Source organism: Balaenoptera musculus, chromosome 1 (genome assembly GCF_009873245.2).
Source record: "Balaenoptera musculus isolate JJ_BM4_2016_0621 chromosome 1, mBalMus1.pri.v3, whole genome shotgun sequence".
In the NCBI taxonomy this organism is placed as follows: domain Eukaryota; kingdom Metazoa; phylum Chordata; class Mammalia; order Artiodactyla; family Balaenopteridae; genus Balaenoptera; species Balaenoptera musculus.
Window position 1 is genome coordinate 21,855,896 of NC_045785.1, and position 15,054 is coordinate 21,870,949.

General features: G+C 42.4%; 1 protein-coding gene across 10 annotated transcripts in view; it reads right to left on the reverse strand.

The window, feature by feature from the left end:
• Positions 1–106: 106 nt before the first annotated feature.
• EYA3 (EYA transcriptional coactivator and phosphatase 3) overlaps positions 107–15,054 on the reverse strand; it is a 122,722-nt gene continuing 107,774 nt past the window's right edge. For all 10 annotated transcript variants that reach the window (XM_036827381.1, XM_036827417.1, XM_036827408.1 and 7 more), the window contains 4 exons: positions 14,934–15,048; positions 13,492–13,613; positions 7,037–7,137; positions 107–5,025 (listed from right to left, as the gene is read on the reverse strand). In XM_036827381.1, coding sequence (XP_036683276.1) covers positions 4,945–5,025; positions 7,037–7,137; positions 13,492–13,613; positions 14,934–15,048 — 419 coding nt within the window. In that variant the 3' untranslated portion in view covers positions 107–4,944. The remainder of the gene's footprint in view (positions 5,026–7,036; positions 7,138–13,491; positions 13,614–14,933; positions 15,049–15,054) is intronic.

The window sequence follows — 15,054 nt, forward strand, 5'->3', positions numbered from 1 at the left end:
CAATAGTGAGAGGCCCGCGCGCCGCGACGAAGAGTGGCCCCCGCTCGCCGCAACTAGAGAAAGCCCTCGCACAGAAACGAAGACCCAACACAGCCAAGAATAAATAAATAAATAAGTAAAAAAAAAAAAAAAAAAAAACTTGCTACATTTACTTTTCTCTACTTCTTCCTGTCATATGTGGAGAAGACTAGGCTCTGGGGAGTTGCCATACATGCCCAAACAGATGACGCAGTGTAGTGTCTTAGGCTATTTCCCCTGAGAAAAATCCAAAAAGATGCTTAATTTTTTGGCCAAGCTCTCATCTGTATTCTCTAGATGAAATTGTCAAACGAGGGTAACACGTATGTAATTTAAAAAGCTGTGGAATTTAGTGGTCGTTTCATTTGTAAATAAAGTTCACAGAATCAAGAATTTTAAAAAGATGACAGTGATGTTACTTGTAATTAGAAATTTCCTTTGAAGATCTCCATTTTTTTTTTTTATGTCAAGAAACTTGTTTTTGAAGAATAAAAAAGCTCTTGATTTGCTCATTTTAACCTGCCACCGGCAAGGTTCTTGAGAAACGTGCAGATGTTATACCTATTGGAGGGGGGAGATGGAGACGTTTACTCTTTGGGCTTAAAAACTAATAACACTCTGATACCTGTACTTCTGACCGATTAACAAGTTTGCTTCAACTATATTGTGGCTCAAAATGTGCATCTTCTGATGAAAAGATTTAATGCCTCAGAATACAAGGCAACCCCCCTCTTTTCTGGGGGGAATTAATTTGGGGAAAAACACATCTTATAGTCTGACATGTATGGTACTTGGAAGCTAGAACCCAATTCTAACCTCTACTGGAATAAAAGGCAAAAGGATTCCTGACTGTTTTCCAGACCAATGAACAGTCAGACTCACATCTAAAGAAATGAAAAAAGTTGTTGATGTAACATGAAAACAAGCCAAATCAGTTTGATATCAATTTGTCAGTTTTATTGCTTTTGCATTTTAAGCTCAGCACAGCAAGGTGTTGATTTTTTTAATAATTAAATTTCAGCACATTTGACAGCAAATGAAATCTCTTGGTGTTCCAGTCCTAAACTTTGAAAAGTGATGTATTTTAGAAACAATTAAGAAATAAACTTTCCCTTGCAAATTATTTTAAAATATTTAGTTTATTTTCTCATTTATTTATACCAAATGGTTTGTTTGTTTCTTTTCGTGAAATTAATGACTCAGTTACTGAAAGGGTGCCATCTTTCTAATGAGCTCTTCTGATTTTTTATGAAGCCTACTTAGAAGCCTACTCAGCTGGGCAACTGGGCTGATCCTACTCAGAAAAGACACAGGAGCAAACCATATAGAAAATAAAAACTTTATTTTTTCAAGTTTATAAGATAGTTCCCATTACATATAACATTATGGTCAAGGACTCTACAGCCACAAATGCCCGCAGTCACATAAATATATCTAATCAGTGCCTTTTCCTGCTAAATGAGGCATCTGAAGTCCAGAGGGTCATGTTTTGAGTAGAAGTCGTCCTTAATGGGATGGCTCCCATCAGTGCATTAGGAACTAGCCAAGTAACCTTGCTTGCTAGAGCTGTCTGACTCAGAGGAGAGGAAAGGACAGAGGGCCTGCTGCTCAGAGGTGGGACAGAACTAGACTTTCTCTCGTGGGTTAAGATATTTCAAAATCTCAGAATTCAGATTTGGCCTCTACAGGGTATTTGGGGAATTCCAACTTCTGGATGAAAAAGGAAGCCAAGTTAGTGGTAAGAAACAGAAGCCTGCTTAAGAGGGGTCCTAACTGCCCCCCTTCCTGCAGCAGCGAGGGGAGGAAGGCCCCAAGCTCACCAGCCCTTGGCTTAGACCACTGCTCTCCCAGGAAGAGGGAGAGCGTGGCTCTGCCGCTCGACTCCCCTCCCCCATGGTTCAGTGGCACTGACACCCATTGAAGGTAGTGAACATCTAGAAGCTCCATATACTGCAGCTGGAGTTTGCCAATCAGATTCTGCTTGGAGCCTTAACGTGAACAAGTTTGTGTAAACTGCAAATAAGCTGTGGCACACGTCTCCTGGGACACTAGCTTTGCTCCCCCAACTTGCAGAGCAGAAGACAGGGATACCCCAAACCAAATAAAAGCCCAAGTAGGCATTTAAATCTGGAGCAGGCATCCATTCTCCTGGACACCACCAGCTGCCCCAGGGGCACCGGACAGGGTGACGCTAAGGCACAGTCAGTTTTACATTCGAAAGTAAAGCCACCTCTTAAACCCAGGACACAGCTGACAACTCCAGATTCCCTACTAGAGACGGCCTAGCTCTCACCACGAAATGTGCAGACCCATCTTACAGAACCCACGGTGCCCAGCTGGGAAAAGGACTCATCATGTGGCTTATTCCATGGGGACTCTTTCTAGTAAAGAGGGCTTCCCCCTTGACGAAAGGACCCACAGTATCCTTTCGACCTCAGCCTCCAAGAGCTCGTGGTGCTGCCTACTTATTTTCCTCTCCAGACCTCTGTGCTGGGGAAGAGGAAAACACAGGGTCCAAGAAGAGCACTGGGTTCCCTGAACAATTCATTTTGGCAAAGAGGAGCCAGGAAGCTCCATTTCCTGTCTACCCTCTAAACAACCAGAAAAGAGCAAAGGCGGCACTGCTCAGAGAGCTTCCTCACCTCTCTTAGCCAATTTCAAGTTCCTTTTGCAAAGACCTAAGCCGTGCAGTCAGAGCAGGAGGGAAAAGGCCATCGAAAAAGGAGTCCAGGTCATATTCTAGGAATAAAGAGCTTCTCCCAGCGGGCAGGGAGAGGGGAGTGTGTGTGTGCGGACCTGTGTGCACGACGTGGGCACCGCTCTGCAGCCTCATCAGCCTGAAGCACAGCACCAACAGGGTGGCCTATGTCCAGGGCAAGAAACCAACAGCTCTACTGCCAGTACGGGGAGGGCTTGGGGCCTGGAAGTACAGACCCACCCTAGAGCACTCTAAGATAAATTACCAAGCAAGGCAGAGCAGCATCTGGGCAACTATGCTGAACTCAGACCGAGAAGGTCTGCCTCAGACTTTGTATTTCCCATCCAAAGGAAACAGGCCAAAGAGGCAGCTAAGTAATGAGCACTGACTTGAGCTCCTCTCCAAACACATCTTCTCTAAAACTGAGTCATGAAGCACTTTCTCCATCAGTTCTGAGGGAATGTGTGTATACCAGCCTTTCTCTGGGTGATCTGGCTTTGGAAGGAATCTGACCCCTTTGTGCTGCAACATCTCTGAAAATGGATATGCAGAATCTCTGAGTACAACCATTTATAGCTGCGGTTGGTCAAGGATGCCTCCTACTAAGGACCCGGACTGCACCTCTCTGAGGTGCTTATAAAATCACCTCTCTCTGTGCAACCTGGAGGAGGCCGAACTTCTTCAGCTCTACGGAAGTTTATTCTGCCTGAGCAGATGCCCAGGCCAGTCTCGGAGGGATGGGGCATCCACACACACAGCTGGACTGAAGGCTGCGACCAGTGCCTGGGCACCCGCCGATCCTCCCAGAAGTCAGGTTGAGAGATGTTCCTGCATTTGGCCCAAGATTTGAGTTTTCAGGCATGGAGTAGGGGGTCTACCACCTCATTTAAATCAGGAAAGTGTTTCTGGCCTTCTGGTTTCCCATTTTAGAATGGGATTTGAGAAGCGGGAAGGGTATTCCACGGGGAAACTGGGTTGTGATCATGGCAATCTGTTCTTCAGTTTCAGGCTGAGATCTGGGTAAATATGTGTCCAGAACACCTTTCACAGGGCTTAAAGGATTCAAAGAAAGTCAAATCCCTTCGTAGTTTTGGCCAAAATGTGATTATGAACCTTTTCTCAGACTTGATTTGACTACTTGGGTCCAAAGCCTGGGGACTGGCCAGAGCTGCATGGGGGTGGACATGAGGTACAGAGGGCAGGAAAGGGCCAAGAGCCCAGCACGGATGACTAAAAAGGGCGAGGGCGCTGTAGAGGTGAGCACGTGTTGGGGAAGGGTGCTTCTCTGCAGGAGGAAAAGGTGGAATCTTCTTGTTTCAAGAGCCAAAGAAGTGGAAATTCCTAAGAAGCCTTAGTTCTTCTCTCCAGTTTGGAGGTAAGCCCCTTGGGACATACTCTTTGACTAAGAGTCAAGCTGAAGGCTTACAATTTACTGTCTAAGAGAAGGAGTTTCTAGGGTTGTGCCATTTGGTGAAAGGGGAGAGGGACTGGAAAGGGGACTAAGGCTTCTAGGATGGGAAACAGCAAAGTCTAAAGTTAATCAGTGTCCCAGGCCTCACAGTTCAGCCAACCAGGAGATGGAGGAGCGGGAAGGCGCCCACCCTTGAGAGCAGACCACTGGAGCAGCTGAGGAGGCGCTACTGCCACAGAGAGGTATCTCAGATATTGCAGGTGCGATTTCCCAAGGAAACTTTACACGCCCCGCTCTTGCTAGAAAGAGGGGGGGAACCTGCTTCAGAGACCAGACCCTTACCTATAAAAATAACATATACATTCACTGGGAATATGTTCTACAGCTAAGGAGATTACAAAGACTGCAAGAGATGTTATTATAAAAGTCTGCTGCGTTTATCCTATCACCACAAGTTAATGGCAGTTCTCAATCTGGTCATGGACGCAGAGTGCAAGTCTGCCCCAAGAATTTCCTTTTCTTTTTCTTCATTTATTTTGAAACAAAATAAAACAAAACAAAACCCAGAAGAATTAAAAGCACTGTAGCTGCGGTGAGTCTATTGTTCTCTCAATCCAACTGTCTTCCGCTCCTACGCGAGGATGAACACGGGGCTGCAGCTCGCTCTTAGCAAAAATAAGCTTCATCTCTTGCAGCTGTTGGTTTTGATTGTGTTCTCGCCAGCATTCCATGGAGAAAGAGTTCCCAGTTGGTTCCGGTCTCTAGCTCCTTTCAGGAGTGAAAAGGAGCTCGCGGGGAAGGCTCTTCATTCCAGTTCTTAGAGAAAATCAAGCTCCAAAGCCTGGTGGAGGGACACCAGGTCTCCGTGGTTTGTGATCCTCCAGAAGGGCATGTTGTGCTGGAAGGGGGAGGAGGGAGGGGAACTGGTTAACCCAACTTCTTTTGGGAGCTTATATTTACCCACACCCCTTCCTCCACAGACCTCTCCCCAAAGTGCTTGGTAACCCTCCTTACTCCCGCCCACCTCATAAGACTGTCATACGGATCAAGTAAGTCATGTGTATAGGGACATATGTATACTACAAGATACTTACAGACGTGAGAGATTTTTATTAGGTTTCAGTGGTAACTCTGTTCTAGCTACTGTGTACAATCCTCAGGATCAAATAAAATGACCCACGTAAGAAATCAGTATTAATATAGTATTACATTTTTTTATGGATAGTCTATTTTCTATAAGGTTCAGAGCTGCAAAGCCCAAATCTTGTCCATGACCAAGATGAAGAACATAGAGACCTAGAAAATAATAATCCCACTATATTATGTGATCAGAGTTATATCCAGAATACTGTGTGCCATTCTGGAAGCCATATTTTAAAGAAGGGCTTTGAAAAACATGAGTGTTGGAAACCATGTTCTATAAAGCTGACGGAAACTAGCTTTACTAATCATTTTGTTCAGACTGGTTGCAAGTTACCTGGAATACTGAAAGTCCTAGAACACAGTTCTTTTGGCATGTAGCTCAGTGCTTTTTCAAGCCTGCTGCTCACACATAATATTTAAAAGGCCTTGAATATACTGAAGAGGAAGCAGACTTGTTATGTTGTGCTCAGAAGTGCCAGATTAGGACCAGGATACAAAACAGAAATTTTAGTTCAATGGAAGGAGGAACATCCTAAGAGCCTGGACGACCCCACAGTGGAACAGGATACCTGGGAAGCAGTCTCCTCACCCTTAGGTGTATTCAAGCAAGGACTAGAAAGTCTTCTGTCACAGAGGGTGCAGAAAAGATCCCTCAGAGGGAGGAGACTGAGATCTAAGGCATTTTCCAATGGGTGCACTCTGTGGCAGATGACTAGAAGCATCTGCTTAGAGACACAAAGTCTGATAATGACTTGAGTTGTTCTTCTATCTCCCCCACTCCCTTCTTCTTCAGACCAAGAAGCACTGATGCCTACATCCACTAGTGTCTTCCCCAGAGGGCAACAAGCACTTTAGAATTAAAGCTTTGGAGATAACACATTAAAAAAAAAAAAATCCTTGAATTGCTACATAAAGTGGCAAATGAAAACATAATGAGGTAATAATGCCACTGATTACCGATCTAACAGTTCATTAACAGCTGCTGAAGGTTTGTGTTTTAACTAGATGGAGAAAATCAGGACAGATGGTTCTAGTTGGCAACCCACTGCCTTCAAGTCTGAGAAACAGAGTTGCTGGAAGAAAACTGGGGTAGAGAGGGAAGGAACTTCTGTAGGTCCGTTTAGCAGATGAAGATTCTCAAAGAGGATAAGTAAATTGTCTAAAGTCACACAGCTAGTAAATGGATGAGATGTGAACTGTCTGATTTTAGACTCCATAGCCAAGACTTTTTAAATCTACTGTTTCCTGTATTAAAAAGGGATGACCTGGGGTTGGGACCTGCACAGCAAGGAGGTTAACATCAGAATAATCTTTCCAGGGCTCAGGAGCAGGAAGGACTTTCTCTAAACAACTCCCAATTCATCGCACTGGTATCTTGAGACTCTGAAGCCTGGAAAAGTCTGAATGATTGGCCTTTAGTGGTAAAGCCTCACGCTCTTGAGAAAGCATTGACCTCTAAGACGCAGATGGAAGATGGGGCCCACGTCAGGTTTAATGATGGGCGTCCCTGTAGCAGGGCTCAAAGATTTTAAGATTTTAGAGCGGCAGGGAGGAGAGAGAAGGGGAGGATCTAACAACTTACAGGGAAAACTCTGCGTGGGGAAAAAAGTGACCCTCTTTCTTTCTTTTAAAAGAAAAATGGGAGAGGAAGAGGAGGAAGGGAAAACACTGTAAATGCACAACAGATGACTACGATTTCTGAGTTTTACCATTTTTCTAATTGCTCAATGTATTCCCATATAGACTATTTACTTTGCCATGGTTACCTGTTTGGCTGCGATTTCTTCATCTCGTCCATCTCCAATCACTACATATGTGACTTTCTTTCCAAACCTCGACACAATTCTCTCGAAGCAGCTCTCCTTACCTGATGAGAAAAAGAAATTTCCTATTAGGACATTCCTCCCTTTCTTTTTTTCAATACCAAAGAAAAGGGCTGCTGCTAGGTTCACCTGCCTGTGCTTAGACAGAATCAGGGCAGCCCATGTGGTCTGCTTGGTGGGGAGCAGGGGTGGTAGCTAGAGATCCAACAGGCCCTCTGCCCAAAGAATGTGAAATTGTGCCATTCACACAACAGACTTCTAGGCACTGTGCTCTCTAGGTTCTTATTTTAACTTTCACACTGAGGGTGAAGTACCTAAGATCTTAGTGTGGGATGTTTCTATAAACACAGTATGAGAGCTGTGCACACTCCCTCCCTCTTCCACAGCTCCTGTACTTTACAGCATACAAAAGCAGTTTCAAAGTGTTCCTTCACTTAATTCTCAAAATAATCAGGTGAGATGGGTCCCATCCCCTACTCTGATAGATGGAAATGAACCCAAAGGATTAGTGACTTGCCCCAGATCACAAACAAGCTAGTAGCTAGACTCTGAGCCTCTGACTCCAGAGTCTAGGCTCTGGTCATTGTGCCATGACAAAAGGACGATTTTTGAGGGGAAACCGTTAGCGTAAGAAAAAAGTGGAAGTCCCCGATTTCCGGTTAGTAATTAGGAAAAAACAGCCATTTCCTTCCAACTCTACATTTCCCAGAAACAGTCCTAGTCCTGGGCCTTATGTCTTTCAGGAGGGGAGGAGTCTCAGAGTACCAATGAATATGGCAGCAGTATTTGTCACATCTGGAATCTCCTATTATACTGTGTAACTGCAACTGAGATCCTGTATCAATGACATTAACCTTGGGAAATGGGTGATTTAAATCCACTGCAGACAGCTCTTAGAAACACGGCAATGTATCAAAATTCAAATCCTACCTGGAACCAACACCTAAACATGCACACATAATACTGCTTTGGCAAAGACACTGTACTTGCATAAGTAAATAAAAAGAAAATTATTCCTCTTGCTCTTCCTTCACCATCTCTTACGCTTTATTTCCCTGCTTCTGCCACCTTCTTCAGTTAAGCAAGGCGCTAATAACTCTGCTTCCTTTTTATATCCTGCTCCATTAACTTTCTCATCCTATCTTCTTGCCAGATTCAGTGACTTAGCACCAGGGTTCCTGTGTGAATAAGAAAAAGGTGCCTCTTCTTCAAGGCACTTGAATGCCATCTGCTGGAAAACTGTTGTAATAAATATACAAATATAGAAATACACAAATCTAAGATGACTACATCATAACTGACAAGAATCTTTACACCCATACTCAGAAGTCCTGACTGGTACATCTAAGCAACTGCAAGTCTATGACATGCCTAGCCCAGGTGGCACCTCAAACCTGGACCAGACACTAGTCCACTTGGGGCTTCAGTCTCCCACTCTTAATACAAGGCTTGGCTTAGGTGCACTTAGGTCCCTTTCAGTGCTACCATTTTATAATAGCATTGTCACACCTTACGTTCCTATCAAGCATTCAATCCATGTTTGCTAAGTAAATACATTTTAATTTCACAAATGATTAAGGGGATGGAGCGCTCTACTCTATGCCTTGAGCCCCAATTTAAACATTAAATAATTCAACTAATAATGAGTTCTTAACATGTTCTTATTAAGTGTTAAAGAGTTATCTGTCTAATTCCATTCCAACCATTAGGTCCTTACCTAAGCCAACCTCTGCTAGACCCACAGTCTAATTTATGATTTATAGAAAAAACTTTTAAGTCAGTGGGATTTTAGAAATTTCCCCTAAGACCCAACAAAGGGAATGTCTCATATTTAGAAGACAGGGACATAAAGATGTTTTCATTGTCCTGGCCTGCAACGATCAAGGAAGAAATACAATCAGGAATGTTTCCTCTAAAAGGATTAAGAGTGAGTTATTAACAGCTCAGGGTAAAGAAGCAGCCATATGGAAAAATAATTCCAGTACAGCTGTGAGCACCCTGCTTCCAGGTCACACTTTCAAAACAATCCTAGAGATGAGCTTTCCTGTTCAGGAGGATAAAACCAAAGACTACTCAGCTTACCAAATGTCAAGCGATAGAAGCTGTAACTGCGAGACCAACCAAGCCTTTGGAGAAGATTAGGTTCTTGGGTTTCCTCTATCAGAAAGACTTCTGGGCTTCCCTGGTGGCGCAGTGGTTGAGAATCCGCCTGCCAATGCAGGGGACACGGGTTCGAGCCCTGGTCTGGGAAGATCCCACATGCCGCAGAGCAACTAAGCCCGTGCACCACAACTACTGAGCCTGTGTTCTAGAGCCCGCGTGCCACAACTACTGAGCCCACGAGCCACAACTACTGAAGCCCGCGTGCCTAGAGCCCATGCTCTGCAACAAAGAGTAGCCCTCACTCGTTGCAACTAGAGAAAGCCTGCGCGCAGCAACGAAGACCCAACGCAGCCAAAAATAAATAAATAAATAAATAAATTTAAAAAAAGACTTCGGACATTTTCAGAAATGATTTTGAGAATTCTCTTTAATTCCAGATCACAGAGTGTCCATTAAGAGAACTGCAATTCTGAAACCATTTCAGAGGAACGGAACAAACATTTCCTTTCCCTGCTCTCATCCCATAGTTCTGTAAAGGAAAGCCTCAAGCCTCTCACTGTGGTTACCATGGCGCCAGGTACCACTGTAGCTCTGCTAATTAGCTCTGGAGGAAATGAGAAAATCACCAAATAAGCACACTTACTGTCAGAAGGAATAAAATCATGTCCATTAGTTTGATGAGCCTCTGAGTGCCAGGATGCAGTATCAAGCACCACAGAAATCTACCTTTCAGGTGTGGGAAGGTTAGCGAGTGCTCTGAGTTCTTAGAAAATGCATAGTAAAGCAGGGGCAGCAGTAGCAAAATCTGAAGGGGGGTTACAGATGTATCTCCCCCATCAAAGCCCTTGTAAATGAAATAATTCAACCATACAAAAAAGAACAATAAAAAATAAATGCCTATATAGCTACCACCAACCCAGCTTTATCAAATCTTAACACTTTAGAGTTGCTTTAGATAAAAAAAATATAAAAATGAGATTGTACAGATTTATTTGAAGTTTTCTATTTACCCCTACTTGATGACATTCTTCCTCCTCCTTTCTCTTCCTGAGCGTGTATCCATAAACAATGTATGGCTATTATTGTGAACATTTTTTACCTTTATATAAATTATATACTGTACATACTATTTGTAATGTGTTTTTTGTGTTCAGCATTGTTTTTAATACTAATCCTTAGGGATATATGTAGTTTTAGTTCATTCACCTTTTTTTTTTGAAAATTAATTAATTTATTTTTAGCTGCGTTGGGTCTTCGTTGCTGCACACGGGCTTTCTCTAGTTGCGGTTAGCAGGGGCTACTCTTCGGTGCGGTGCGCGGGCTTCTCACTGCGGTGGCTTCTCTTGTTGTGGAGCATGCGCTCTAGATGCGTGGGCCTCAGTAGTTGTGGTGCACGGGCTTAGCTGCTCCGTGGCATGTGGGATCTTCCCAGACCAGGGCTCGATTCCATGTCCCCTGCATTGGCAGGCGGATTCTTAACCACTGCGCCACCAGGGAAGCCCCAGTTCATTCACTTTTGCTGCTATACAGTATTCCATTGTTTGACTATTCTATTTTCTGTTCATAGACAGGTTCACGTGCTGTTTCTAATTATTTTCTACTATGAACAAGGCTGCATCAAAAAAAAAAATCCTTGCACATATCTCCTTGTGCAAATGAGAATAACTCAAGGGAAGGAGTTGGCATATTTCAAGCTTTGCAGGTCATATGATCTCTGTTGCAATTATTCAACTGTGCTACTGTAGTGTGAAAGCAGCTATGGAAATGATTAGGCATGGCTCTGTTTCAATAAAACTTTCTAAAAACAGGCAGTGGGCAGAATTTGGTACGTGGGTTATAGTCTGAGACCCCTGCTCTCGAGTATAAATATCTAAAAGTAGATTTGCTTGGTCATAGGGTTATGCACATCTCAAGCTTTACTAAACATTGACAAACTGTTTTCCAAAAAGTTATATCCATTTTCAATCCCACTAGCAGAGTAAGTTCTCATTTCCTTGACAAAGTTTGGCACCGTCAGACTTAAATTTTTGTCAATCTAATAGACGAGAAAGGCATCACATTTTAATTTGCATTTCCTTAATTTGCAGATCCTTAATTGGTGAGGTTAAAAAACTTTTCATATATGTTTACTAACAATTTGGGTTACCTTTTCTGCAAATTGGCTGCTCCAAGGTTTGTGCCTACTTTTAAAAATTATGTTGTCTGTTGCTTATTGATCTGCAGGAGTTCTTTATAGATTCTGTACACTAATCAACAAGTAAATGTATTGCAAGTATCTTCTCCCAGTCTGTGACTTGTCTTGTCACTTTATGTCATCTTTCACTGTATATAAAATTAAAAGCTTCACGCAATCAAAATGATCATTTTTTTGTTTTTTTTTTTTTAAGTACTATTTTTGGCATCTCTTAAATGAGATCCCTCCCTACCTTAAGGTCATACAGATACTTTTCTATTTTCTCTTCTAAAAATTAACGTTTTGCTTTTCATGGTAAATTTTTTATCCACCTGGAATTTATTTTTGCAAATAGCATAAAGAAGGAATACAGAATCTGCTTTTTTCCCCCCGTATGGATCACCCAATTATCCGAGCACCACTGACTGAAGGTAAGTTCCATGAGGACAGAGGATTTTGTCACTGCTATATTCTGAGTGCTTTGGCAATGCCTGACATTTTTTAATCTAGTAGATAACTACAGCTTATCTTCAAATGAGGACTGTCTCCTTGGCTGCAGTAGGGAAGTAGGAACTGTAGGCACAGACTAAAGGGTCTGGAGGGGTAAGGAGATAGCGGTCATAGTCCTCTTTCCCCGGACCATGTACAGCACATAAGATTAGAGTGACACATTCTGCTGCCTTCTCAGCCGAGCAAGTTGGTTCTATATAAATCTGGTGCCAATTCATTAATCAATTCAGCAAATATTTATCGAGTACTTACTATTTCATGTACTTAGAACTGAATACATTTTTAGGGGATAAAAAATATCTTCACATACACAGTCTCATTTGATTTTCAAAACCTCTCTGGTAGTTTTTCATCTTATATGAGAAAACTGAGGCTCAGGAGATACAGTAATTTCCCTAAGAGCGAATAAGTGGGGGAGTTAGGACTCTATCCTAGTCCTTAGTTTTTTGTTTTTGTTTTTCCTTTTCAAAAAAGTATGGTAAAAAAACACATAACATGAAATTTACCATCCTAACCATTTAAAAATATACGTTTCAATAATATTAAGTATACTCACACTGTTGTGCAATAGTTCTCCAGAACTTTTCATCTTACAAAACTGAAATTCTATACCCATTAAGCAACAACTCCCTATTTCCCCTCTCCCCAAGCTCCTATTAACCACCATTCTATTTTCTGTTTCTATGAATCTGACTACTCTAGGTACCTTATACATGAGTGGAAACATACAGTATTTGTCTTTCTGTGATTGGCTTACTTCACTTAGCATAATGTCTTCAAGGTTCATACATATAGTAAGCATATGACAGGATTTCCTTCCTTTTTAAGGTTGACGAATATCCCACTGTATGTATTACCACATTTTGTTTATCTATTCATTTGATGGACAGTTGGGTTGCTTCCACCTCTTGGCTACTATGAATAATGCTGCTATGAACATAGGTGTGCAAATATTTCTTTGAGATCTGCTTTGGATTCTTTTGGATATATACCCAGAAGTGGGATTGCTGGATCATGTGATAGCTCTATTTTTAATTTTTGAGGAACCGCTATACCGTTTTTCACAGTGGCTGCACCATTTTACAATCCCACCAGAAGTGCACAAGGGTTCCAAATTCTCCACATCCTTGCCAACACTTGTTATTTTGTTATTTTTTTTTGATAGCAGCTATCCTAACGAGTGTGAGGGATTTAACCATTTTAAAGTATATATCTTAGTCCTTGATTTTTAATCTAGTGCTTTTTTGATTATACTACATTACAGTACACTCTCTGTGAAAGAGGAATTTGAAATGAGGCATAGTGGATTTCTAAACTAGGTATTATGTTCTTTCAAATATTATAAAAGAAAAGAGCATGATAAATTTTAAGTCCGACAGACCTGGATTCGAATCCTGTTTATGTAACTTACTAGCTGTGAAGTCTTGAGCAAACTACATAACTGATAAGCCTGAACTGCCCCATCAGTAATGTCAGGAGAAGAATGCTGTGAGGATTATAGATATATGTATATATAAAGTGTCTAACTGAGGAACTGCTAAATAATAAGCACATCCTAAGTAGCAAGTATTATTGTAAGGCTAGTTGACAAGAAACAGAATTGAAACTGTACCAATTTTGGTAGCACTGTAGATGTTTTCAATAGGAAATATTTCTCCTAGCCCATAAAGGAGAACCTTGGCCAGAGCTGGAACCAGTTGGGTTGTAGTGATCAAAACATTCACACAATTCTTTCTGGAAGGGAGAAAGAGGGAAAAGAAAAGAAAAAGGTGAAATCAAACCAACCTGCGAACAAGAATTCAAATGGCTCTTCTCTGTAGGACCTACTTGTGAAAAATTAACCTCAAAGTGCCTGGCATGGTATCTGTTCAGTGCCAGTGTTCACTTTTTGCTCTAATTATCTCAGGTTTATTTATTTTCCCAATTAAAGGACAGAGATTTTTGTGGTGGACACAGAGCAGCAACTTGATTCTTGCCTCACTTCCTTCTGACCATTCTAGCTCACTGCATTGTTAGCAAACCCCACCGACCCACAGCACTGAAACCACACTCCAGAAAACACAATGAGGCTTTCAGTTACAGTGCCATTTCATCTGATTGAGACATGACTGAAGTCCTCTCTGCTCATCACACAATGGCAACATAAATTTCAGAATACATATTATTTTCACAAGTCCTTTACCTTCACAGATATCCACTCCTTGGTGTCAGTTTTACTGTTTAGTAGGCTGTGAATCTGGAATTCTTGCTTTGAGGGAGGGACAAATAAGGGTATGTATTTATTTCCCATTCTAAGCTTCAAGCTCAAATCTCCTTAATCTGCTTAATGTACCCTTTTTCTTTTCTTTTTTCAAGTTATTTATTTTTGGCTGTGTTGGGTCTTCGTTGCCATGCGCGGGCTTTCTCTAGTTGCAGCGAGCGGGGGCCACTCTTCCTTGCGTGCGCGGGCTTCTCATTGTGGTGGCTTCTCTTGTTGCGGAGCACAGGCTCTAGGCGCACAGGCTTCAGCAGTTGTGGCTCGCGGGCTCCACAGCGCAGGCTCAGTAGTTGTGGTGCAAGGGCTTAGTTGCTCTGCGGCATGTGGGATCTTCCCGGACCAGGGTTGGAACCCGTGTCCCCTGCACTGGCAGGCGGATTCTTAACCACTGTGCCACCAGGGAAGACCCTGTACTCTTTTTCTTTTGAATCCCAACTTCCTGAGTAGGTTTTGCTACATTTCTCTGGCACTTCCTACACTTAGGATATTTGTGATATAGCTCCTACATGTATTCTTTGATGTCACCAGGCCCACCCACGTCCTGGGCTGGAGATTCTGGGTTACTGAGTATAATTTAGTGAGCAAAAAGTAAGAGAAAAGAAAAAAGCTTTCAAAACTCTTTGGTGTGCTTTTAGAGTAAAATGACCTTGCCTCCCATCTAACCGAATATTTCTCTGCATCATGTGAACTCTTCTCAGCCCTGTCCCACAGTCTGTTTTAGGGAATGGCCTATCCTGGACTAGGGTGGGAGAAAGCGTCTCTCTGAGAGGATGAAAACGAAAGAGTTATTTCCATACCTGGACTGGATGAGAAGCAAGGACTTCAGTGCAGTTCCCAACCAGGAATCTGTTAGAACTTCAATTTCTGCTCTTAGTCTCTGCAGCGCTTCCTTTCTCTGGGGACTGAGGAGCCCTTTGG